The sequence below is a fragment of the Ctenopharyngodon idella genome, chromosome 2 (assembly GCF_019924925.1).
Source record: "Ctenopharyngodon idella isolate HZGC_01 chromosome 2, HZGC01, whole genome shotgun sequence".
Taxonomy (NCBI): domain Eukaryota; kingdom Metazoa; phylum Chordata; class Actinopteri; order Cypriniformes; family Xenocyprididae; genus Ctenopharyngodon; species Ctenopharyngodon idella.
The window spans coordinates 27544710-27569951 of NC_067221.1; the positions used below are offsets into that span (position 1 = coordinate 27544710).

The 25242-nt window shown below is 36.5% G+C and overlaps 1 protein-coding gene and 1 long non-coding RNA gene across 3 annotated transcripts in view; both read right to left on the reverse strand.

Annotated features, from left to right (window-relative positions):
* The window catches only part of LOC127503995 (hemicentin-1-like), a 196558-nt gene that overhangs the window by 142806 nt on the left and 28510 nt on the right, over nt 1-25242 (reverse strand). The window contains exons 1-3 of one of the 2 annotated variants that reach the window (XR_007927272.1): nt 20852-20960; nt 20511-20577; nt 17775-18125 (exon numbers count right to left, since the gene is read on the reverse strand). Coding sequence is in view for 1 of the 2 variants with exons in the window: in XM_051878295.1 (XP_051734255.1) it covers nt 10827-11084; nt 15757-16005 (507 nt within the window). In the remaining variant the exon portion in view is untranslated. Of the gene's footprint in view, nt 1-10826; nt 11085-15756; nt 16006-17774; nt 18126-20510; nt 20578-20851; nt 20961-25242 lie in introns of those variants that run through there. The other variant, XM_051878295.1, reaches the window with a different exon arrangement.
* Nucleotides 1168-8167, reverse strand: LOC127504276 (uncharacterized). The gene is made up of 11 exons (XR_007927330.1): nt 8126-8167; nt 7901-7957; nt 5139-5219; nt 4862-4990; nt 4480-4620; nt 3159-3420; nt 2243-2348; nt 2087-2126; nt 1808-1885; nt 1662-1721; nt 1168-1397 (listed from the first exon to the last, which is right to left on the reverse strand). It is a non-coding gene; the product is annotated as an uncharacterized LOC127504276 (long non-coding RNA).

The window sequence follows — 25242 nt, forward strand, 5'->3', positions numbered from 1 at the left end:
CCTTTGTCCATATTAGGGATTTCCTGGAAGGTCACAAGTTATATTACTTCTGTGAGGCATATCTGGATTTTCTGCGCGAGGGCGCCCTCCAGCTTCCAGTATTCAATGGAAATGACAAAACGTGTTCAATGCTCACTCCATCCTATTTTAGGTAAAAATAGGAAAAATAATACTTCTATCTAAAGAAATTTTAAGTAAATGTACAGAAGTGCACAGGATTTTTTTTTTTTTTTTCACAGTTGATGCATAATAGGCTCATATTTCACAGTGAATACATGGACATGGATGTTTTAGATCTAGCATACCTCCTGACAAAAATTAATAAATTATCGTCAGATTTTTATTATAATATAATATTTTATAATAAATCCTTATACCTTGCTAATTTATAGTCATAGGCTGCCAGGCATGTTAAAGGGTTAGTTCACCCAAAAATAAAAATAATGTCATTAATTACTCATCCTCATGTAGTTCCACACCCGTAAGACCTTCATTCATCTTTGGAACACAAACTAAGATACCGTTGATGAAATCCGATGGCTCAGTGAGGCCTCTATTGAGAGTAAAACCATTGAAACTCTCAAGGTCCATAAAGGTACTAAAAACATATTTGAAACATTTCATGTGAGTTCAGTGGTTCTACCTTAATATCATAAAGTGACAAGAATACTTTTTGTGTGCCAAAAAAAAATAATAAAGCAAAAAATAACGACTTTTCAACAACATAGTGATGGGCCGATTTCACAACACTGCTTCATGAAGCTTTGGAGCTTTAAGAATTGAATCAGTGGATCGGAGCGCCAATGTACGTGATTTCAGCAGTTTAGCCGTTTGATAGGAGATCCGAATCACTAATTTGAAACAAAAGATTCATAAAGCTCAGAAGCTTCATGAAGCAGTGTTTTGAAATCGGCCCATCACTAGATATTGTTGCAAAGTCATTATTTAGTTTTTTGGGCGTACAAAAAGTATTCTTATTGCTTTATAATATTAAGGTAGAACCACTGTACTCACATGAACTGTTTCAAATATGTTTTTAATACCTTTATGGACCTTGAAAGTTTCAATGGCTTTGCTCCCAATAGAGGCCTCACTGAGCCATCAGATTTCATCAAAAATATCTTAATTTGTGTTCTGAAGATTAAAGAAGGTCTTACGGGTGTGGAACTACATGAGGGTGAGTAATAAATGACATTATTTTTATTTTTGGGTGAACTAACTAACTAAGTCACTGCCCCTCAAAATGTCTGTGCACGGCCCTGCTTCGCTGCTGAATGGAAACTTTGAAGAGGCATTTCATTTCCTTTGGTAGTTGTGATGTGGGCGTGTCCAGCGACTCCAAAAAAGTTAGGTAAAGTTTAGCTTGTGCCTCATCTTACCGTGGCATCTTGCTGTGGCTACAACAGAAATAAAACACACATTTACACAGGTCTGTAAAATTTCTTTAAAAAGCACACGAATCAACACTACAATGGTACGAATAATCTGAGTTATCTCTTCTTTTTTTTTTTTTTTGATTTCTGTCAGTGAAACGACTCATATAATCCATCTTATAACAGAAAGAAAAGACTGTTTAGTATCTATTGACTAGTAGACTGACTACTGAGGACATTTTCTTCTTTATTGATGATATTGAGAAGACCTGAGGATCTCACACTTACTGACTGATTCTCATATTCAGAAGAACTTGACTGGTGAACGGCAGGTCTGGGATTGACAGTCTATGTGAAAGACACGTTGATTATTTATTACCTAACTCTGAAAGCACAAACTCTTTTGTGAATGTACGTTTTGATATTTGACTTACTGTGAGTGTATTGTACAAGTCGGATGATCTGGACCTGAGGTCAAGAGATGTATATGTACGTGCACTGGGATCTTCGTTCTACAGGGAAAGAGAGAAAGACTAATCACCAAAAAAAAAAAAAAATGTGATTTTACATGAAAATCAAAAGTGTAATCAATCCACATCTGCATAATATCCTGTAAAATCTCAAGTGTGATAATATATATGTTCAACGTATATAAAGGAGCTCTAATTGATTTACTGATATCATTCTGTGGTTATTTGATCATCTCACCTCACCTCATGTATTGCAGATCTTCCGTTTATCCTTTTCTTCAGACTGTTCAAAAGGAATCAGAAACAAGTCATTTCATTGTGTCATTTAATAATCAAATGTACTTCTGCATTAGTTTAAAAAATAATATTACTCTTTGTTGACATTTTTTTTTTATTTACATTGTATACAATATGATGATGAGGATGATGAGGATGATGAGGACGAATAATGCTACACATGCCACTGTGATCCCCAACCAGTCAAGCCAACCAGCACCACGATGAACTGAAAGAGGAAGAATATCATAATTAAATCTACAAACTAAGAAAGACGTGTGTTCGTTCATTCGTTTCTTTATTTATATAGCACCATACAGGCTACACAGTAGCTCCAAAGTGCTGTACATTACAATAGAACAAGAAGACAAGACATAAAAGCATCCATACACTAATGCACTAAAATGAACATTAAAAAACTTAAAAACATTAAGATTTGAGACGATCTAACATCCAATGGCAGATTATTCCACAGTCTTGGACCAGCAACAGAGAAAGCACGATCACCCTTTCAATTTGAGACACACACAGGGAATATAGTTAGAAGAAACTTGTTTGATGATTTTAGTATTACACTTGTACTGTAGGGCTTAATAAGCTCAGCTAAGTATTCTGGCGTCATTCCATGAAGTGCTTTAAAAACATATCAAAGTCTTAAACTGTATCCTAAATTGTACTGGTAGCCATCCTAAAAAAAGATAACAAGGGAGTAACATGATCCGTTTTCCCAGCATTCAACCTTGCAGCAGCATTTTGTACTAGCTGCAAGCGAGCAACGTATGTTTGGCAGGTCCCAACATAAAGAGCGCTACAATAATCTAGACAGGAAAAAATATAGGCATGGACAACTTTTTCTAGGTCACTAGCTGACAGAATTGGTTTCAATTTGGCTATAACTGTGACAATAAATCCTTTAAACATAGTCTGCGATTTCAAACCTATTGTGATTGTTAATGATATCTATGTTTTTTCTGTATTAGATCCTCTAAAGAGTGTATCATAAAAAAAACCCTCAATATTTAATGTCACAGTTACTCACACATGATGTTGAAAGTCACAGCATCAGAGTATTTCACTCCATGTTTATTTCTGGATCTGCACTTGTATTCTCCACTGTCATCAGAGCTGATCTTTGAGATGTTGAAGATTCTTTCAGATCCTACAATCCTACACCTTTCCTCCTTTAAACCAGCTGATTTCTGCAGGAGGGTTTGAATCACTGCTGCAGATCAGAGTCACTGAATCTCCTGACACTATTTCACCAGATGGACTGATGGAGATCACTGGATTCACTAGAGGATCTACAGGAGAATTATATAATATCAAGACTACATGCAGGATAAGAATTTGAAAAATATGGACAGAGTCAAAATGTTCACTTTTGTTTGTTACTTGGGATTGAGTGAACTAACATTCAGCCAATCACACTTAAGTGTTATGTGGCCAATCATCTCTCATACACATCTGTGATCACTCTGGAGGATCTACAGGTGAAGTATTTCAAATATTATTTTTAACCACTAGTTTTTCACTGAAAACCTCCAGCTGTCATGGAAAAGTTGAAGCTTTAACATGAATATTCAAGTTCTGTAACACTTTTAACTGCATGTGCTTTTTTATTATTATTGACTTTGGTACTATTTTCACAAGTAAGGTGTACATTTTCAAAACTCTTAGTACAATCACACTTGATCACACTTGTAACACAGCTAGTCATTCTTTCAAAACCTGATCTCATACTTTCATTCTAGTTGTACATATTTTCATTCTACATAATCACTGTTTCAAACACAAGATCATTGTGATATGTAATGAGAACATTTGGTTTAATCACTGAAACACAACAGTATGATCTTCTTTCAGTTTAATACTTTTAACAATTAGTTCATTCAATAGCAAACAAAGCAAGATACATGTTTCAAATCACCCTTGTTCCTGAAATAATTAAAGTGATACAGGCTACAGATGCCACATTAGAAAATATACTTACATTACCTAAATAACATAACTGACATAAAATCCATAATGTTTGTAATAGGATCTATTATCAAAAGGTGTGAAGTATGACACAGTCATGAGGTTTTGTGTAATACAGAGTTTGCTGCCAATACAGTAAATGATCTCACTCTACCATATGACTGAATCTATACTGTAGTCGACCTTTGCTACGACAGATGTCGTAACCTTCCAGCGTCCGGAGTAAGCCCGAAGAAGTCCTCCATACCAGTGGGATGGAGTGGACAGGGCGTTACTCAGGGGATGGTCGAAGCTGCTTTAACGCTACTGCTTCTCGCCATTTACATTATTTTATTTAAACTAGGTCTTTTATGAATGCCAGCTGAAGCTGTGCGATCTCTTACCGGTAGACTGCAGAGGCTCACAGGCCAGTTCTCCAATGCCGTTCCCATAGCAGGAACATCTGTACGGGACACCTTGGGTGACCATGTTCCATGTCTGGCCAATCTGGTAGAACAGCTTGGTCTTGGGTTCCTGGCACTGGTCTAAAGGAAAATAATAAATGGTTTGTGCAGACAAAGTAAAAATAGTCTTTCTTTCATTACAACTCTGACATGTTTACAAAAACTATTGTTTAGAATGAGTCTGTTCGATTTATGGAGCATTCATGTTGTAAAATACTTTGAATGTATAAAGGGAAGTTCTAACATTTTGAGAAAAAGGTTAGAAAAAGAAAACAGAACAAAAGGCTGATCATAGCAACAAAATTAGCAAATGCCTGTTTACCGATGGCATCACATTTCCAGCGACCACGGCCTTGGCCAAAGCATGTGCAGTTCATCATGTAGCCCTGGTCATGACGCTTATCGAAGGTCTCGTTCACTTTATATGTCTGTCCATTCACAACGCAGTGGTCTAAAATATGCCAAAAAAATTTGAACGTCTTTATGATGACATATTTTGTATTTATATTTCATGTGTGTCATGTCCAGAACTACTTTTTTGCTTTTCAAAAAACACCAGTATATTTGTAAGATAAGTGTATTTGGGAACATCTAATGACCTTTGAGCTGAGTGTGGCGCTTGTCCCACTCGTCACCCACGCGGTACATGATATCATTCACAGTGCAGCATTCCTCAAGAGCTGGATTAAAATGAAGAAAGGGAATTTATGATTGCATTAAAAAAACAAATACTTACAACAAGGACGTCTATTCAGAATGCGTGTAATGTTCGGTGTCCATTCTGATCTCATTCTCCCTTCAACAAAGCCAGGAATCATGTCTGGTCTGGAGTGGAGCCAGCCTTACAACCCTGACAAGTGCGGACCCCATAGATTGAGTCAGCGGAGCAACAAATCAGTACCACATTAAAAAATCCAACTCCTTAATGGCTCTTAAATACAGCACAAGAGCTCATTTGCAGGCCACTGAGTGTCATGGTCCGAGCACATAAATGACCAATTAAGGCCAAAAAAGCTATCACTGTCTATAAAACCTGACTTCAGCTGAATGCATTAAAAAGAACCAGTAAATTTAAACAGATAACAACCCACAGTTATACTCCTACTGGCAAACCGAGTACATGAAAACTGTAAAAATGTGATCTTTATGTAGCTATGTGCTAAAACCTTTCAGTATTTACAGTATTCATGAAGTTCAGTTTGAAATTTTGGTAACACTTTAGTTTAGGGTCCAATTCTCACTATTAACTAGCTGCTTATTAGCATGCATATTACTAGGATATTGGCTTTTTATTAGTACTTATAAAGCATATATTAATGCCTTATTCTGCATGACCAAATTCTACATCCCTTAATCTTACCCAATAACTAAACTTAACAACTACCTTACTAACTTAACATCAGGTGTTTTCAATAATGGTCAATCATCACTCAATTATTCACTTAATTATCTCATTAACTTTAACACTCTTATTTGAACACTTTAACATTCTTGAGTGTGGACTCAGATAAACTCTGATGAGAGTTAATTTAACACTGGAGTTTTTGCTGTAGTCGATCTTTATAATGGTGAGTTACAGTAATATGCCAGTCTCTACCATGATAATGCCTCTGTTTACAGTGTCACATGGTATACATACTATAATGTAAAACAATGCCGTCTGTCTCCCTACTTCTGCTGTATCTCTGATCAATCTGATTTTATACAGCCACTGACTGTTTATTTTCCCTTGTACTCTGTCCTGCTCTCTCTCTCTCTCTCTCTCTCTCTCTCTCTCTCTCACACACACACACACACACACACACACACACAAACAAAACCAAATTTCGCTGAGATTGGAGTATGTTTAGGGTGTGCTCAACAACATTTAAATTTTGTCTTAATGACCATAACAGCACATAATTAATAATTACACAAAACCATTTGTAAATGGTGAATTAGGTTAAAAACCGCAAACACAGAACAGTGTTGTTAGTCTTAATGTTAGATGTCAAATTACAATGCTGCTGATGAGAACTGATCTTTGAAAAATTGCGATCTGATCTAGATCATGATGACAGTCTGACATATCCTTCAGCGACAAAGTTCTTGCAGACGTAAAAGCAGAATGTTAAAAAGTGAAATGACTGTACTGTAAAGAAAGTGAACTTAGAACAAAATTGAGATCTGATCTAGATATTTATGATGATCCATCCAACATTCTTCTTTGTTTTTCTGGTGTTTTTCACTCCTCTGCCCCTTGTTCTTCTTCAAGGCCTCCCATTTTCCTACAAGGTCTTCGAACTTCTTCACAGTGTGCTGAAAAGGCCGGGAATACGGGCCATTTCCCAAAAGTCTTGGACCTCCTTCATGGTCTGCACGGATGCTTCATGCTTTTTTCCCCATTCGGTGCAGATATGCTCAAAGAACATTGACAATGAAAGGGGAAGGGGTATAGTTATTTCCTGCAGGTGCTGGAATCGAACCAGCAACCTTTGGGTTACCCATCAGACATGTTAACCATTAGGCCATGACTGCCCCCTCTAAAAATCGGTGATAAAGACTTCTTCTTGCTTTCAAGCAAGTATACTTCATCCTGGTTACACAAAGTGGCCATCTGATATCAGAAACAATCAAAATTTTAACAGTGAACAAAACCTTCACTAATATCACCAATCAGATATCAAGTACCTGTTGATAAAAAGATGCATGCTTTGAGCATACCCTAAATGACAAATGTATTAAACTGAACAAAAAGAGATGAAAATGAAAAGTTTGATAGTAATAGCATTATGAAAGGCAGTTACTGTGAATGAAACATTTATATAGAAGAAACACTTATTTTGTGTAGTGAAAAGAAAACTTTGTGATTTTGTGTATTGAACTTTTGATGATCTGTTGTAGAGTTTTGAAAATTTACCAATTGCTTGTGAAAATTGCACCAAAACAATAAAAAAAAAAAAAAACTGTAACTGATTACATATCACAGTGATCTTGTGTTTTGATTATGTAGAATGAAAATTTGTACAACTGTAATGAAAGCATGAGATCAGGTTTTGAAAGTATGACTGTGTTACAAGTGTGATCAGTCTGGAGTTTTGAAAATGTACATCTTACTTGTAAAAATAGTACCAAAGCAAATAAAAAAAAAAAAGTAATTTCAGTGAGAATAATTTAAACATTTAGCTGAAGTTATTATTATTATTTTTTTAATTTAGCTTTGACTGACATTTACTTATTTTGATGAATACTTTTTTTCACATAAATGTGTTTGTGAAAGGTGTTTTAACAGGGGGTTCAATGACTGTGGGACCTCCTGTTGAAGAAAGACTTTGATAAGTGACTAAAGAACATTAAAAACTCTCCAGCAGGAGCGACTCACCGTGAATCATGAGCAGAAACACCAGAGGAAGAGGAGGAGCCATCATCAGTGACATCGCTACAAGAACAATAATACAGTATAACACACACTATCATCATTATAAAAACTTTAAAAACATTTCTATAAAGATTTTTTCATAGAGAATATGTCCTATTGAATAGGTCAGTGGTTTCTACAACAGTATTAATCAGACTATATTCACACAGTAACCAGAGTAACTCTTACCGTGTTGTGGTGAGTCTCTCCAGCAGATGTTGAACTGATGAAATTTTTATGATTAACACATATTTTAAAAAGCTTGCACAAACAGAAAGCGTTTCTTCCTCTTTCTTGACCCCTGCCTACAAGCAACTTTTGCAACTTTTCATCATGATTCAGTGGCATTTATTGATATCTAAAAAGTCATTAAACCCAAAATGTTTAACAATATGAAGAAGTTTGTCCACCACTTTGATTGATCCTGTACACAGATTTATTAACATATAGGACATATTTACAATTTCACTTGCATTTCCACATAAGATTGAGGGTGGGTTTTTAAAGTTTTTATACCCTTCCTTCCTCCCTGAAACATTTTCTAAAGAATTATTGAGCAAGATTCTCAATATAGGAACATATACTGAGTAAAACTGGATGTCGACACTTTGACGCAGAGAGACAAGTTATATTTTGACATCCTTGAGAGAATTTGTTCCATAAGTTTATTGGTGAAAAGAATAGCGACAGGAAGTGAGGCAGGGACAGGAAAAGACCTTATCCAACTTCAGTTCACCCACCATAATGCAGAGTGTCTCGATATACTCAATGTAAGGACATGGTGATTGAAAAAGTATGGGATGGGAGAAAAAAAAAATGTCAATGCTTTTGCATTTGCTCACAAAATTTCCTGCATGGGGAATTGAAATACAATTTCCATCATGTGACTTTAAGGGGCTCTGTAAAATGTTGTTTTAGTCAAACTGATTAAACCATCATGATTGACCTCGTCTGAACACACGTACACAGAAGCTGCCTTACAAATAATCATGAGACTTTAATAGAGAGAAGTGTACATCAAATTTATTTTATCCACTGTTGCACATATACAGATTTTGTTAGAATAATCCAAATATTAACCGAATATTAATAGTAGCTATCACACACAGCTATCACACATAGTACGTTATTTTATAGGTCTACAATGACTTAGACATGACAACACACAAGCTCGAATTTGGTCAAACTGAAATGGGCTTTTTATTTGCTCACAGAAAACATTTGAAGTCAAAAGTTCAAGTTTTTTAGACTCTCTGAACACCATGTTGTGGGTTCTTGACTCTTTCATTTGTATTCTGCTCTTGTAATGTGTAAAAGATCACAGACACTGTGTTCCTGCCATCTGTTTACCTGATTTAATGAATAATAAATAACTGAACATGCTGAATTGACAGCCCTACTTTCAAAACTCTGTTTAATTATAATTGGTTTAAGCCTTTGTCTTCATGATGGTCTCTATTACTCATTTGACACAGCTGTAGATCACAGAAGCCTCCTCCATGGTTTCAACATTTGATCGCCTAAAGAACATAAAATAAAAATAAATAGAAATAATGTCATGTATCAGATTACATGATAAAGTCAAATACAGAGACCTTGAAGCCTCAGTGGAACACAAAGTTATTAAGACACTATAAATTCTCCTTTCATCACAATCATAAAAGTAACATGCGGATGAGTAGATGACAAATGTTTTATTTTGGGTGAACTGTCTCTTTAAGCTGGTTCTTCTCACCTCACAGCAGATTCAGGCTGGTGAATCCTGATATTGTCGTACTGGCTTTCGTTCTCCTCTGATCTCTTGGTCTGTTTGTTTTTGTGATGTTGTACAGTTGCGTACTGGATCTCCTCAGTATCTCTGCTATCAGGAGCGTTTCTTTCTCTTCTGGGTTTGCTGGAAGTAACAGTGGCGTACTGAGCGTCGTCAAAATCAGCTGATTCAGAAACATGAACGTCTCTCCCTGTTACGTCAGAGTACAGATTGTCCTGCAACGGAAGAAAATTAATTATTATTTATTATTCACATTTAAGGGCCGTTCACACAGAACATTTTCCATTTCAGTGCAGTACTTTTCCATTGTTTTTCTATGTAAACATGCACTAGATAGATGCGTCTGACCGTTGCGCTCACGTGACACGGTATTCTATAAACGCAGCACTCATTAAAAAGCTGTATACTTTAAAAACGCATCTCTATACTTTCTCTTTTTTTCGTTCCACTGACATGTCTCTCAAGTTTTGTAAGAATGGCCCCTTCTAAAGAGATTATTCACATGTTGAGTCTGGATGATTTACCTGCTTCGCTGTGAGGTCTTCAGCTTTAGCATCTCTTCGTTTTCTCCTGATATAACAGACATCACATGAGACATTTCCATCTGCACTAGTCTGAAAGTGAATTACTTTCATATACTATCTATAATTAAAAATTATTTTAATCAAACATACATTATAAACAGAATGATGATGATGATGATGATGATGAAGAATCCTACACATCCCACTGTGATCCCCAACCAGACATGCCAATTAAGACCACGATGCACTGAAAGATGAAGAATTTGAGTTCAGATTAACTCTCAAAGATGCACAACTGTCTTGAACCCTTTATAAAATCAAATCTTCAGCAGTCACTAAAATAAGCCACTGATTTCACTGATCCATGTTGATTGTGAGCCTGACAGTAGAAGCGTCCACTGAAACTCTGTCCAGATCCAACAGCTGAGGCAGAGTTGCCAGGTTTGTGTAACAAAACCAGCCCAATTGCTATTCAAAACCTTATCAGATTATTTATTTAAGGCTTCTTACACATTATTAAAATTACTAATATGTATTGAAATTATATCAAAACAGAAAACTGGTATCTTATATTTTGTTATTATCGTAAACTCACACATGACGTTTAAAGTCACAGCATCAGAGTATTTCTCTCCATGTTCATTGATGGATCTGCACTTGTATTCTCCACTGTCATTAGAGCTGATCTTTGAGATGTTGTAGATTCTTCCAGATCTTACAAACGTTCCTCCTTTAAACCAGCTGAAGTTCAGAGCAGGAGGGTTTGAATCACTGCTGCAGTTCAGAGTCACTGAATCTCCTGACACTATTTCACCAGATGGACTGATGGACACTGAGACATCCTTTGGAGGATCTAAAACAGAAAAAGGATTTAATGTCACAGTTACAGAACCATCATTAAGCTCAATCGCTCACGGCCCAGGTGAATGCTCCACTCATGTACCGCTCACACTCACTGGTAAAATGACGTTCACTCAGATCACGCTGTGACGTTAAATTTCTCTGTACTATACGTCTTTCTGTTTGTAAAGAATTTTTTGGATACATGTCTCTATTACAGTAGGCCTATAGATAACAGTTATGATATTTGTGGCTATAAATAAATGTGACGTGACTTGACTGGATAGTGCCAAATTGCAGAGCTGATGCAAACATATCCACATCACTATGATCAGATGCTTCCTCACCACTGCTATTTTTGTTGTATGTATATTTTGTTATTGACAGAAAAAAAGCACGGGACATATTTAGCCTACATATTTGTCTAAACGGTGCTCTCAACAGTGTGGATGTTAAGATGTTTTTTTTGTTTTTTTTTTACAATGACATTTTTACAAATAACTGAACAATTGTTAATTGAAAATGTTATAAGTAAAATATTTGGGTTTCAAAAACAACATAATGCAATACATTTGTGATTTCAAAGAGTATTGTTTTCTTTGTAAACTATCTGATACACACAATACTCAAATGTAGCCTGTATCTCAAACTGACTGTCAAAGTGCAAAGTTGCTGCATACAGTGGGTACGGAAAGTATTCAGACCCCCTTAAATTTTTCACTCTTTGTTATATTGCAGCCATTTGCTAAAATCATTTAATTTCATTTTTTTTCCTCATTATTGTACACACAGCACCCCATATTGACAGAAAAACACAGAATTGTTGACATTTTTGCAGATTTATTAAAAAAGAAAAACTGAAATATCACATGGTCCTAAGTATTCAGACCCTTTGCTGTGACACTCATATATTTAACTCAGGTGCTGTCCATTTCTTCTGATCATCCTTGAGATGGTTCTACACCTTCATTTGAGTCCAGCTGTGTTTGATTATACTGATTGGACTTGATTAGGAAAGCCACACACCTGTCTATATAAGACCTTACAGCTCACAGTGCATGTCAGAGCAAATGAGAGTCATGAGGTCAAAGGAACTGCCTGAAGAGCTTAGAGACAGAATTGTGGCAAGGCACAGATCTGGCCAAGGTTACAAAAAATTTCTGCTGCAAAATTTCAGTGGCCTCCATAATCCTTAAATGGAAGACGTTTGGGACGACCAGAACCCTTCCTAGAGCTGGCCGTCCAGCCAAACTGAGCTATCGGGGGAGAAGAGCCTTGGTGAGAGAGGTAAAGAAGAACCCAAAGATCACTGTGGCTGAGCTCCAGAGATGCAGTCGGGAGATGGGAGAAAGTTGTAGAAAGTCAACCATCACTGCAGCCCTCCACTGCAAGCCTCCAGTCGGGGCTTTATGGCAGAGTGGCCCGACGGAAGCCTCTCCTCAGTGCAAGACACATGAAAGCCCGCATGGAGTTTGCTAAGATGGTGAGAAATAAGATTCTCTGGTCTGATGAGACCAAGATAGAACTTTTTGGCCTTAATTCTAAGCGGTATGTGTGGAGAAAACCAGGCACTGCTCATCACCTGTCCAATACAGTCCCAACAGTGAAGCATGGTGGTGGCAGCATCATGCTGTGGGGGTGTTTTTCAGCTGCAGGGACAGGGCGACTGGTTGCAATCGAGGGAAAGATGAATGCGGCCATGTACAGGGATATCCTGGACGAAAACCTTCTCCAGAGTGCTCAGGACCTTAGACTGGGCCGAAGGTTTACCTTCCAACAAGACAATGACCCTAAGCACACAGCTAAAATAACGAAGGAGTGGCTTCACAACAACTCCGTGACTGTTCTTGAATGGCCCAGCCAGAGCCCTGACTTAAACCCAATTGAGCATCTCTGGAGAGACCTAAAAATGGCTGTCCACCAACGTTTACCATCCAACCTGACAGAACTGGAGAGGATCTGCAAGGAGGAATGGCAGAGGATCCCCAAATCCAGGTGTAAAAAAACTTGTTGCATCTTTCCCAAAAAGACTCATGGCTGTATTAGATCAAAAGGGTGCTTCTACTAAATACTGAGCAAAGGGTCTGAATACTTAGGACCATGTGATATTTCAGTTTTTCTTTTTTAATAAATCTGCAAAAATGTCAACAATTCTGTGTTTTTCTGTCAATATGGGGTGCTGTGTGTACATTAATGAGGAAAAAAAAAAATGAACTTAAATGATTTTAGCAAATGGCTGCAATATAACAAAGAGTGAAAAATGTAAGGGGGTCTGAATACTTTCCGTACCCACTGTATGTAACAAGAACAAAATGTATGAACCTTAAACTTGATACTCAGGAGTAGTCAAAAATGCAGGTTAAACTCACAGCACATGCAGTGATGGAGTGTGCAGCATTTACTTCAAACAGAACTGCTCTGAGACGCCAATCACGAGCTACTTGCATGAATACAGAGCACATCATTCTGAATCCCACCGCTTCTCAGCTAACAGAATTTTGTTATAAGAACGTTCTCTAAATATTCAGTGTTGGTTCTGGGAAAGTAAAAAATGTCTAGTTTTCTTGACATTAGAGGAACAGGGTTTTTTTAATAACGTATAATGTTCCTCAAACATTCTTTCAACTTAATTTAGATTTAAATTCAACATTCTAGGAACGTTGATCCGTAACGTTCCAAGAACATAAAAATATGCAGTTTCCTTAATGTCAGTAGAATGTTATTTAAAGGTTAGTATAATGTTCCTGAAACATTCTTTCAGTCATTCAAACACCTGCTGTGAACAAGCACTGAAAGAAAGAGAAATAAGAACACAAGCTACAACTTTCTTCAGCCACAGTCTTAGATGAACTGAAGATAAAAGATATTAAATATCTGAAGATCTGATTAAACAACTCCACAAACAGCATTACCAGCTTCACTTATTACTAACCAGACTGACTTTATTTCTGTCACACGTCTACAGAAGCTCTTATTGAGAATGAACAGAGGTTTAAATGTTGATGTTTGGTTGAAAATGTTTTGTTTGAAACATTTTCAAACAAAAACATATGTCACCATCATGGAGATCAGTGTTTGCTTTAGTTAAGCTCTTGACCCTTGTTAAGCTTTCAGCAATTGTAGGTGTTTTCAGAAAACATTTTTTGCATTAATAAAGTAGATCAACATGACTGCTTTAGTAAAGTAAAATGCATTATACTTTAGCTGCTTTCTCCGCATGAACACTTGGATATATAATAGTGCACATTTATCTAACATTAGAGCAAGTAGCCATGTAAAGTTGCTACTACTTTACATGTTGCAAATGATAAACCATATTCGAGGGTGATGGATGATAGGCAAATGTTTGGATTTTCTGCCCGACATACTGTAATTACCACAAGGACCCGCCATTAACATTATGGCCCTCATGAATTGCATGACTTTGCCACTTCCTGTGCAAGTTTTTTTTTTTTTTTTTTTTTTTTTGTCTGCAACTAACCGGCTAATGAAATCTTGGTCAGCTAAGCGTCTTCTAGTCAGCTAACGTTTAGTCAGCATTTACGGGTCAGCCCTACTAAATACAAAATAAGAACATGAACAATATATCCATGCACTCAGCAACAAAATATGGATAATACATATAAATGTAAACATCTGGACTTTCTCTCAAATAATCTGATGCATTTTGCACACATCTGAGTTTGATTTCTGTTGTCATGCAGATAGAGGGGTCAGAACTTAGCATAAATAACATGATTAATGGATCCTTGTGTCAACAGACCAGGATGCTGGTGCAGGTCACCCATTAAGGAACAGCCAAAACAATCTTTTTTTTTTTTTTTTTAGAAAAAAAGAGAACAAAATTAAGGTTATTCAAAAGACTTGCAATAGACGTGAGGATGTTTTTGGAGAAGTTAAAAGCAGAAATGTGATGCTTATAATTTTATAAATGTGTTTAGAAAGCATTTTCGGTAACACTTCAGTATAGGGAACACATATAAACTATTAACTACGACTTTTCCCTCAATAAACTCCTAATTTACTGCTTATTAATAGTTAGTAAGGTAGTTGTTAAGTTTAGGTATTGGGTAGGATTAAGAATGTAGAATAAGGTCATGCAGAATAAGGCATTAATATGTGCTTAATAAGTACTAATAAATAGCCAATATTCTATTAATATGCATGCTAATAAGCAACTAGTTAAAAGACCCTAAAATAAAGTGTTACCGCATTTTCCAACACTAAAACCACATTGTTCACATCTTGTAGCCTTACTATTGAAACAGCGAGTACTTTAACATTTATGGATCATCCCAATTTACTTGCATTTGAAAGTGTCTACTGCCAGATTTATTTATTTCTTTTTTATTTATTTCTTTTTTTTTTTTTTTTTTTAAGGAGGGACGGTGAACTCTACTGGATTTGGAAATCAAACCTTTAAAAAACATGGGTCAAAACACAATACTGGTATTACTGTTTAATCAGTAATACAAACAGAAGACCAGTACTATCTGCAAGTTGAACTTTTTTTTTTTTTTTTTTTAACAGTTGTCATAATTTTTGAACAAATGTCATATTAATTTGTCAAAAATAAAAAATAAAAAGTTTAACTTGCAGATAGTACTGGTGTTCTGTCTGTGATACTGATTAATTGTCTATGTTACAATCTGAGACCATTATTGTGTTTTGACCCGTATACTCACACATGACATTGAGCTCAACAGCAGGAGAGGTGTGATTGTGTCCGTGTACAGCACAGCTATATCTGCCTGCATCCTCTCTTCTGACTGACTGCAGCAGGAGTTCATTGTTTCTGTCTCTTCTCTCAGTTAATGGCTGTGAGTTTCTGTACCAGATGAATGTTGCTCTGTCAGTCAGAGTGCAGCTGCTTTTACATGTCAGACGGACTGAATCTCCCTCTGTCACTCTCTCAGGAGACTCCACCTGAAGATCTGAACACAACACACACATTATATCTGCACTGTAAAAAAAAAAAAAAAAGAAAAAAAAAAAGAAGTTTCTTTAACTTAACTTTTTGAGTTATATTTTTTACATTGACTCAGTTAAGTTGTATTTACTTGACAAATTTAGTTATTTGAACTTGGAATAACTTTATGAAAGTACAGTGAACTTATTTTATTTTTTAACTTTTCAATACCACAACTCATGTTCATGTTATTTATTAGTTAAACCCAAAAAATAATAATAATTGTCGCACTGAACTGCACTGAAACATCAACTGCAAACAAATTAAATTTCTCAAGATCTGAGCAGAGGACGATTAAACAACTCCAAAAACACTTTACCAGCTTCACCGGTTTCTTTAACACTCTGTTTAGAAAACATGCTTGTTGTGTTAAAGAAAGCCAGAAATCAGATGCTTGCTACTTATTAATGATATGTGTTTAATGATTAATGAAAGTGGCTTGCTTTACTGATCACATCTGAAACCTCATCACTGATTGTCAGGGTTTAGTGTTATTAGAGTCTCTAAACTTTCTACTGATCTTGCGATGCTGCAGCATTTGCTCCAGCAGTGTCACAATCTGATCATTTGAAGAATTAGAAACATGCTGGACAGTAGATTTTGACCTATGACATGCATTGCAGCATGAATTTCAGTAGTTGTTTTGTCACCATTGTTGAGGTTTGTATGATGAGTGTTGATATCTAAGTGTGTCTAAACGCCCAGTTTGAAATTATTGCATAAGATGTTTTGGATATTCTCAGTTGTGTCAGTGTTGATGCACTAGTGCTTCTAGCTAAGTTTTAGTTAAAAGAAGATATTTTCATAATTCAATAGGGCCTCAACTTTATTATTGCAGTATTTGCTTTGAAACAGTCATTTAAACAGTAATCAGTCACTGTACAATAATTATTTGAATGTGATAAAAGCAGAAACTTCAGCTGATTAATTTTATCAAAGCACAAGTGCTCTTAATGAAACACTGTTGCGAATGGTGGAAAAAAAAAAAAAAAAAGGCAATTTAAGAAAAGCCAAGGGTCAAGTGCTCAACTGAAGCAAACACTTTTCTCTATAATGATGACTTCAAAAATTTTCATTAACATTAATTAGAGCTAAACCTAGAACGAAACAACAAAGAAATAAAGTCAAACTGGTGTGTAATAAGTGAAGCTGGTAAAGTGTTTTTGGAGTTGTTTAATCATCCTCTTCTCAGATTTAGAGACATGTCATTGATTGGATTTGCAGTTGATGTTTCAGTGGCTGAAATCAGATCAGTTATTATTTGCAGTAGAAATGAATTTAAATGGAAATTAAGTTCTCAAACGAAACATGGCTGAAACATTTGAAATAAAACAATTATTTATTTGGTTGAATTATTAAAAAAAGCCACATTAGGTTACATGAACATTAACTTTGGTATTGAAAACTATTGAACTGTAAGTTTAAATAACTAAATTTGTCAAGTTGAAAATACTTAATATTCTAAGTAGTTGAAATGGAAATTAGTACCTCAAAAAGTTAAGTTGAGTGAACAAAAAACATATTTTACTGGGAATGTTTGTACTGAAAACTTACTTTCATAAAGTTAATCCAACTAAACTATATAAGTTCAAACAACATTAAATTTGGCAAGTTGAACATACTTAATATTCTACTTAAAGACAAATGAACTGAGTCGGTACAAAAAAGATAACTCAAAAAGTTAAGTTGACTGAATTAATTTTTAGAAGAAGAGATAAACCTCATAAAAGTCACCTGTGACATTAAGAGTCACTCCTGGAACACCAATCCATTTACCATCATCTTTATCAGTGATGAATCTGAAATAGTACTCGTGTGAATCATTCAGTGTCACATGACTCAGTCTGATGGTGCAGTTCTGCTGTTTATCTCCCAGATACTGAAGCCTCTGACTGTATTCAGGGTCCTCAGACAGATCTGGATGCTCTCCTGTGTCCTCTTTATCATTTGTTTTGGTCCATAACACTCTCATGATCTGATATCCAGTAGGGTATGTATAAGTGCAGTTCATTATCACTGATGAGTCCTTTAGTGCACAGATGTGTGAAGGACTGTAACTCACACCCCAATCAGCACTAGAAACCCCTAAAACACAACGTTCACAAGGAAATTGTGAAAAATATCTATGAGTTAAATGGGACCATAAAAGTTAATTAAAACTTGTTTTATTTAAAAAAAAAAAAAAAAAAATCTTTATATAAAATGAAGAACTATGTCTAAAATCTACAGACAGACAGAAGGTGATGAAATGCAGGAAGCAGAACAATGAACACTAAACATGAAAGACTGAATGTCAGAAGTTTCAGCATTTAGCATTATGTCTGCAAAAACCTGAATAATACAATTTTGTTTGGAAGCAGCAAATAAATCTTACTACATTATAGTAGATATTTTACCAGAGATTACTTTTCCTGGGGCTACTAGCAGGGTTAACTGATTAGTCAAAACTTTTTTTTTCCTAATTGTTACATCCCTTGTAATTTGTTTCTGTGTTCTCTTCTGTTGTGGGAGGTGTTTGTATGTATTCTGTCCAGGAAGAAAACCAGATTGGTTCCTTCTGATTGGTGACTCCTGGACGTTTATAAAAAGGCTTGTTCGACTTGCAGCGCTGCACAGACCGATCGGCGGCTGATTTGAAGCAGTGCATGCCAGTTAGAAATTTTGTCCGACTTGAGACAGCGCCGACGCCATGCAAATGTGATGTATGGCCTCAAAGTACCGCGGGAGCGATTCGAGAGCAGCCGGCTGAGTCAGCCGGAGCAGTTTCTCAAGAGGAGCTGCACGAGCTCTGATGACGACACAGCTGTTTCACAATTGGCCGGATTCACTGCATGACAACGATCATGTCTGTTTCTTGTTTATTGTCACACCTTCAGTTCCACTAATGCTCACAAATCTTTATTTTTTATAACAGTTAAAGCTCTTTTCATGTAGTCGTGATGTTGTATTGTGTCATGTTTATCAAAATAAAACCAGAAGTGTAAAGAGTACCTGAAAACTACTTGAGTAAAAGTACAGATACCTTACATCGAAAATTACTCCATTACAAGTTATAAGTAACCAATTCCAATACGACTTGAGTAAAAGTCTTAGAGTATCTCATTTTAACAGTACTTAAATATTTTACTCGTACTGAATGTAGGCTCAAAGATGCACTAGTCCTCAACACCTACGAGACATGCCAGTGAAACACAAGAAACAGTTGATTTGTGAGAAGAGCAATCATATTTATTTTCTATAATCAAAATTGCAATAAATCAAGGTCGACACAACAGCCTCTAAAATGCTGACAGACAATCAAGTCTGAGTCAAGCTCAAGTGCTCAAAAAGAGCATAAGTAAACCAATATTCTTCAAAAAGCTCTCGTCAATATAACAGATATGTAAAATAATGCTAAGTAAAATTAAAAAGTCAAAGCCTTCTTTGACTTTTAATTAATTGCATTGCTCATTACAAATGTAGTGGAGTAAAGAGTTCATATACTTATTCAAAATGTAGTCAAGTAAAGAGTAAAAGTTGCTAATATCTTTGAAACTCAGTAAAACTATAGAGTAGCCAAAATGATACTCAAGTGCAGTAACTAATTATTTTTAATCAAATACTTTACACCTCTGAATAAAACTGATAAAAAACGCAGACCCCACGACATTGGTATTTAAATAATATGTGATTTAAGTAATCTCTGAAACATCTGTGTATTAGTCAAATATTACATTTATTTCACTTCAGCTGTGATAAAGTATGCAAACACCACATGAGCGTCACTACGGGAATCAAAAAGTGTCCGACTTCACATCTCCGTTTTTAGCTGCACCCCGACTGTACGCGGCTACTCTGGCCGATCAGTTGCATCCAGCCGCAGCCGAACACACCTGAAGCCTCCTTCATCACTTCTTTCATTAGCCTTGTGCTCACTCTCTGTGCTCTCCTTGCCTGACTTTGCTAGTAGGTTTCAGAGTGTATGAGTAAGACTGTTGAGAGTGTTTATTTTTGGGTTCTCATTCGAGTGTGAGAGAGAAGTTGTTAGTTTCCTGTGAAACGCCATATTTGTGATAGTGACTACCACCTGTTTACCGACCTCGATTCCAGATTACCCCTGTACAGATTTGTTAGCTCTTATACTTTATATAATTTTATATAGTAATTTGGGAGGTACAGAGACTAATGACACTTTTGCTATTGCCTGTTTTTGGATTAGGGAGTTAGGGAAGTAATTGTATTTTCTTTTATTTTATTTTGTGGATTAGGGCAGTAGGAGGTACAAATTAGTTACTTTTGTTTGTTATTTTGGCTCTGTTGGCTCCTGAAGCTAAATCCCCAATTATATTATAAATCTGTTAATTTCAATAAATATGTTTCATTCGTTTTTCCATAAATACCTTATCATTTCAGGGTTTTTTTTTTTTTGTTTTTTTTTTCTCCTAATATTGAGTTATTATAAGTCCCATTGCATTTACAGGAGAGACTGACCTGAAATCATGTGAAGAAACAGCAGAAGAAGAGGAGGAACCGTTATCATTGGCATCACTGCAGGAAACTAAATCATTTACACAACAACACGTCATCTTTAGTTCCATAAAAACTACAACAACATCAATATTATAAACACTGTAAAAATGATAAAACTATTTTAACATTATTATTGTTAGTAGTTTTCCACGGTTGAAACTCATGTTAAGACGACACTGGGCACACATGAGCTCTGGATGTCCAGAGGTTATTATGAAAGAAAATGTTTCTCAGAAGTTTCTTCTGTGAATGGAGATTCATTAGTTATTCAATATTCATCACTGAACAAGTGTAACTCTTACCGTGTTGTAGTTTCAGACACAGCAAACAGACTCCAGGAGAGTGAACTGCAAATGCGAGCTGACAACTTTCTTCTGCTGTTTTACAGTTTGTTCCTTCCTCTTTTTAACGTCTATTTTAGAGAACTGCCCCATGCTGAGACAGGAATCTCCCAAATAAGACCACTTGCAAAAAAAAAAAAAAAAGCTCTAGCAAGAGGATTGATTAAAACAAAATGTCCATACTTTAGTATGAAGGTAAACTTCCTGTCATCAAGATCAGATGGTGTTTTTCAGTTTCCTGAAAAGTGTTTTTCTTTCTTTAAAGAGAAGTAGCTCTTCATATTTATAGACAGTAAGTGTTTGCACAATAAAATCAACCTTTGTATGTTTACATGAATGTTCAGTAATAGTTTACACCTCTTTGACGCAGGAACATGCAATTACCTTCCCTTATATAAAAGAATCAGGTAACTATATAATGGGTGGATGGACAGATGGATGGATGTGTGTATGGATGCAGGGATAGATGGATGGATAAATGTGTAGATGGATGAATGAAGGGATGGATGTGTGGATACAGTGGGTACGGAAAGTATTCAGACCCCCTTAAATTTTTCACTCTTTGTTATATTGCAGCCATTTGTTAAAATCATTTAAGTTCATTTTTTTTCCTCATTAATGTACACACAGCACCCCATATTGACAGAAAAACACAGAATTGTTGACATTTTTGCAGATTTATTAAAAAAGAAAAACTGAAATATCACATGGTCCTAAGTATTCAGACCCTTTGCTCAGTATTTAGTAGAAGCACCCTTTTGATCTAATACAGCCATGAGTCTTTTTGGGAAAGATGCAACAAGTTTTTCACACCTGGATTTGGGGATCCTCTGCCATTCCTCCTTGCAGATCCTCTCCAGTTCTGTCAGGTTGGATGGTAAACGTTGGTGGACAGCCATTTTTAGGTCTCTCCAGAGATGCTCAATTGGGTTTAAGTCAGGGCTCTGGCTGGGCCATTCAAGAAGAGTCACGGAGTTATTGTGAAGCCACTCCTTATTTTAGCTGTGTGCTTAGGGTCATTGTCTTGTTGGAAGGTAAACCTTCGGCCCAGTCTGAGGTCCTGAGCACTCTGGAGAAGGTTTTCATCCAGGATATCCCTGTACTTGGCCGCATTCATCTTTCCCTCGATTGCAACCAGTCGCTGCTGCCACCACCATGCTTCACTGTTGGGACTGTATTGGACAGGTGATGAGCAGTGCCTGGTTTTCTCCACACATAGAATTAAGGCCAAAAAGTTCTATCTTGGTCTCATCAGACCAGAGAATCTTATTTCTCACCATCTTGGAGTCCTTCAGGTGTTTTTTCATGTGTCTTGCACTGAGGAGAGGCTTCCGTCGGGCCACTCTGCCATAAAGCCCCGACTGGTGGAGGACTGCAGTGATGGTTGACTTTCTACAACTTTCTCCCATCTCCCGACTGCATCTCTGGAGCTCAGCCACAGTGATCTTTGGGTTCTTCTTTACCTCTCTCACCAAGGCTCTTCTTCCCCGATAGCTCAGTTTGGCCGGACGGCCAGCTCTAGGAAGGGTTCTGGTCATCCCAAACGTCTTCCATTTAAGGATTATGGAGGCCACTGTGCTCTTAGGAACCTTAAGTGCAGCAGAAAGTTTTTGGTAACCTTGGCCAGATCTGTGCCTTGCCACAATTCTGTCTCTAAGCTCTTCAGGCAGTTCCTTTGACCTCATGACTCTCATTTGCTCTGACATGCACTGTGAGCTGTAAGGTCTTATATAGACAGGTGTGTGGCTTTCCTAATCAAGTCCAATCAGTATAATCAAACACAGCTGGACTCAAATGAAGGTGTAGAACCATCTCAAGGATGATCAGAAGAAATTGACAGCACCTGAGTTAAATATATGAGTGTCACAGCAAAGGGTCTGAATACTTAGGACCATGTGATATTTCAGTTTTTCTTTTTTAATAAATCTGCAAAAATGTCAACAATTCTGTGTTTTTCTGTCAATATGGGGTGCTGTGTGTACATTAATGAGGAAAAAAAATGAACTTAAATGATTTTAGCAAATGGCTGCAATATAACAAAGAGTGAAACATTTAAGGGGGTCTGAATACTTTCCGTACCCACTGTAGATGGATGGATGGATTGATACATTTTTAGATGGATGGATGGATGGATGGATGGGGCAGTAACATGTAACTACATTCCCTTATATAAAAGAATCAGGCAACAAAATAGATAGATGGAGTAACATTGAGGATGGCCAGACTTTACTTCCACTGTCCTGAAGAGGGAGCTGTTTTTCAAATCATACTTCTGTCACAGTGTGTTTACTTATAGGGAAGTGTAACTCTACACACACACACACACGTGCACACACACACACACAATATCTGTCCAGTATTTAGTGTGAGAACAGGTAGTGGGAGTCGAGGTTGAAGCAGGCAGTCATGAGAACCGTCACCTCCATCAGTTTCTCAGGTATACGGTATCTGTCATTACACTAAATCAGTGAGAATTTCACTTTTTACTCTTCAGTTTCATTGATAAACAACAATTCAGCATGATAACTCTGAATCGGTCTCTGTCAGCAGTGCTTGGTCTTTCAGTGCTGTGGCTGATGGAGAACTCACTGGCTCTTACCGTCACTGGATCTGTGGGAAGCAACATCTCAGTCACCTGCAGATATCCTGAAACGTACAAGAATAACAGCAAGTACTTCTGCCAGATGAGCGACTCGATTGCTCAGAGAGATCCTCAGTGTGTTCAGACGACCCGGAGAGAGACGAGGTCTGAACGAGGGAGACTGACTCTTCTGGATGACACCAGCTCTCATGTTCTCACAGCTCTCGTCTCTAGACTGGCTCCAGAAGACTCTGGAAAGTACTGGTGTGGTGTAGATATCAGTCTGCTGCCTAATTTCACCTCCGAGATCTGGTTAACAGTCACCAAAGGTGAGAAACTCAAGAGCTGAAGACTCACTGTCCTACTGAATATCCTTAATATATGAGCAGTTGACAGGATGACTAATCATTTGTCTAAACATCAAAGAACACTGATTTGTTCAACTGTTGTGGAAAAAAATACATTTAAGCTCCATAAAGACCTCATGTAAATTGAGCCATGATTACATGGAATATTTGTACTTTTAAAACGGATTCGTCACACAGCAGGACTTTCGCTTTTGTTTTCGGTGCAGGGGATCTTTGTATCAACAGGGTGTCACTCCAGGTTCATGATGATGGTGGCTTTGATGTGTGTTTGTGTTCTGTTTTTCGTGTGTTTGTTTGGTCTGTTTCAAGCACTCAAGCACAACAGCTGCAGTAACTCAGGTGAGACTACAGCACTAACAGAACATGTACTTTTCTTCAAAACACGTTCTGAAAGAGCCCCTGCATATTTCAATAAATCGATAATTAAATCAGTGCAGGTGACGACAGCAAATCTCATTCATAATTAATAACCTTGTTATAACATCAGTGTTATTTTAGAATCATCGAGATACTATTTTTATATATTTATATATCTTAGCTCTTATCTGCTTATGTAATTTATAAGTTTATTTTATACAGGATGACTATGAGAGAATAAATCATCCAGACTCATTAGAAGATCAAAGTGATAAAGAGGAATTTTACAGACCTACAATCCCAGATTATACAAACACAGAACCGGTCGACACAGATTCCTACTACATAGATGTAGTTTCAGCACAAACACAAGATCAGATCTACACAGAACTGGACACCAGTAGACAGAGTCACGTGTACCAGAGTCTTACAGCAGATTCTGTTCAAGAGTCGATCTATCAGACTATTAAAACCCCAAACTTCTCAGACAGCTAAAATAATCTAACCTCTGTCATAATTTTCACAATAAAATAAAACATATTAAGTTAACTGAATTAACTGACGCCTTTTTGTTGATAGAGAGCAGAAAAGTGTTAGAATGCAATTTTACAAACTTATACAACATATCTTGAGATGGTATTTTAGTTATTAAATATAATACAGAAATCATTCACATTTGTCTCAGTATAGTTTTGTGAAGCAGTAAGTATTATAAGGTAATAATAATCTCTGTTGTGTTTATCATCTTCACTTTGCTGCATTTGTATTGGTATTTTTGTCTCACCATCTAATAAATATACATAAACATCATTTCTCTGAAAACAAGTTTGATTAGATTATGCAATTTTGTTTCAAATAAGTATCTTTTTTTAAAGATTATACTGGAAAACAAGACATAAATACTGATGAAGGAAATGTTTTGCAGTGTCAGTCTGCACAGTGTTATAGTTTTTATTTGGGGCCCTCTGCTGGTCACGAGCGATTAAAACACTCAATGTGCAACACACTTCTTATCAAACCGACAAAAACCCTGTCAGATAATCAAG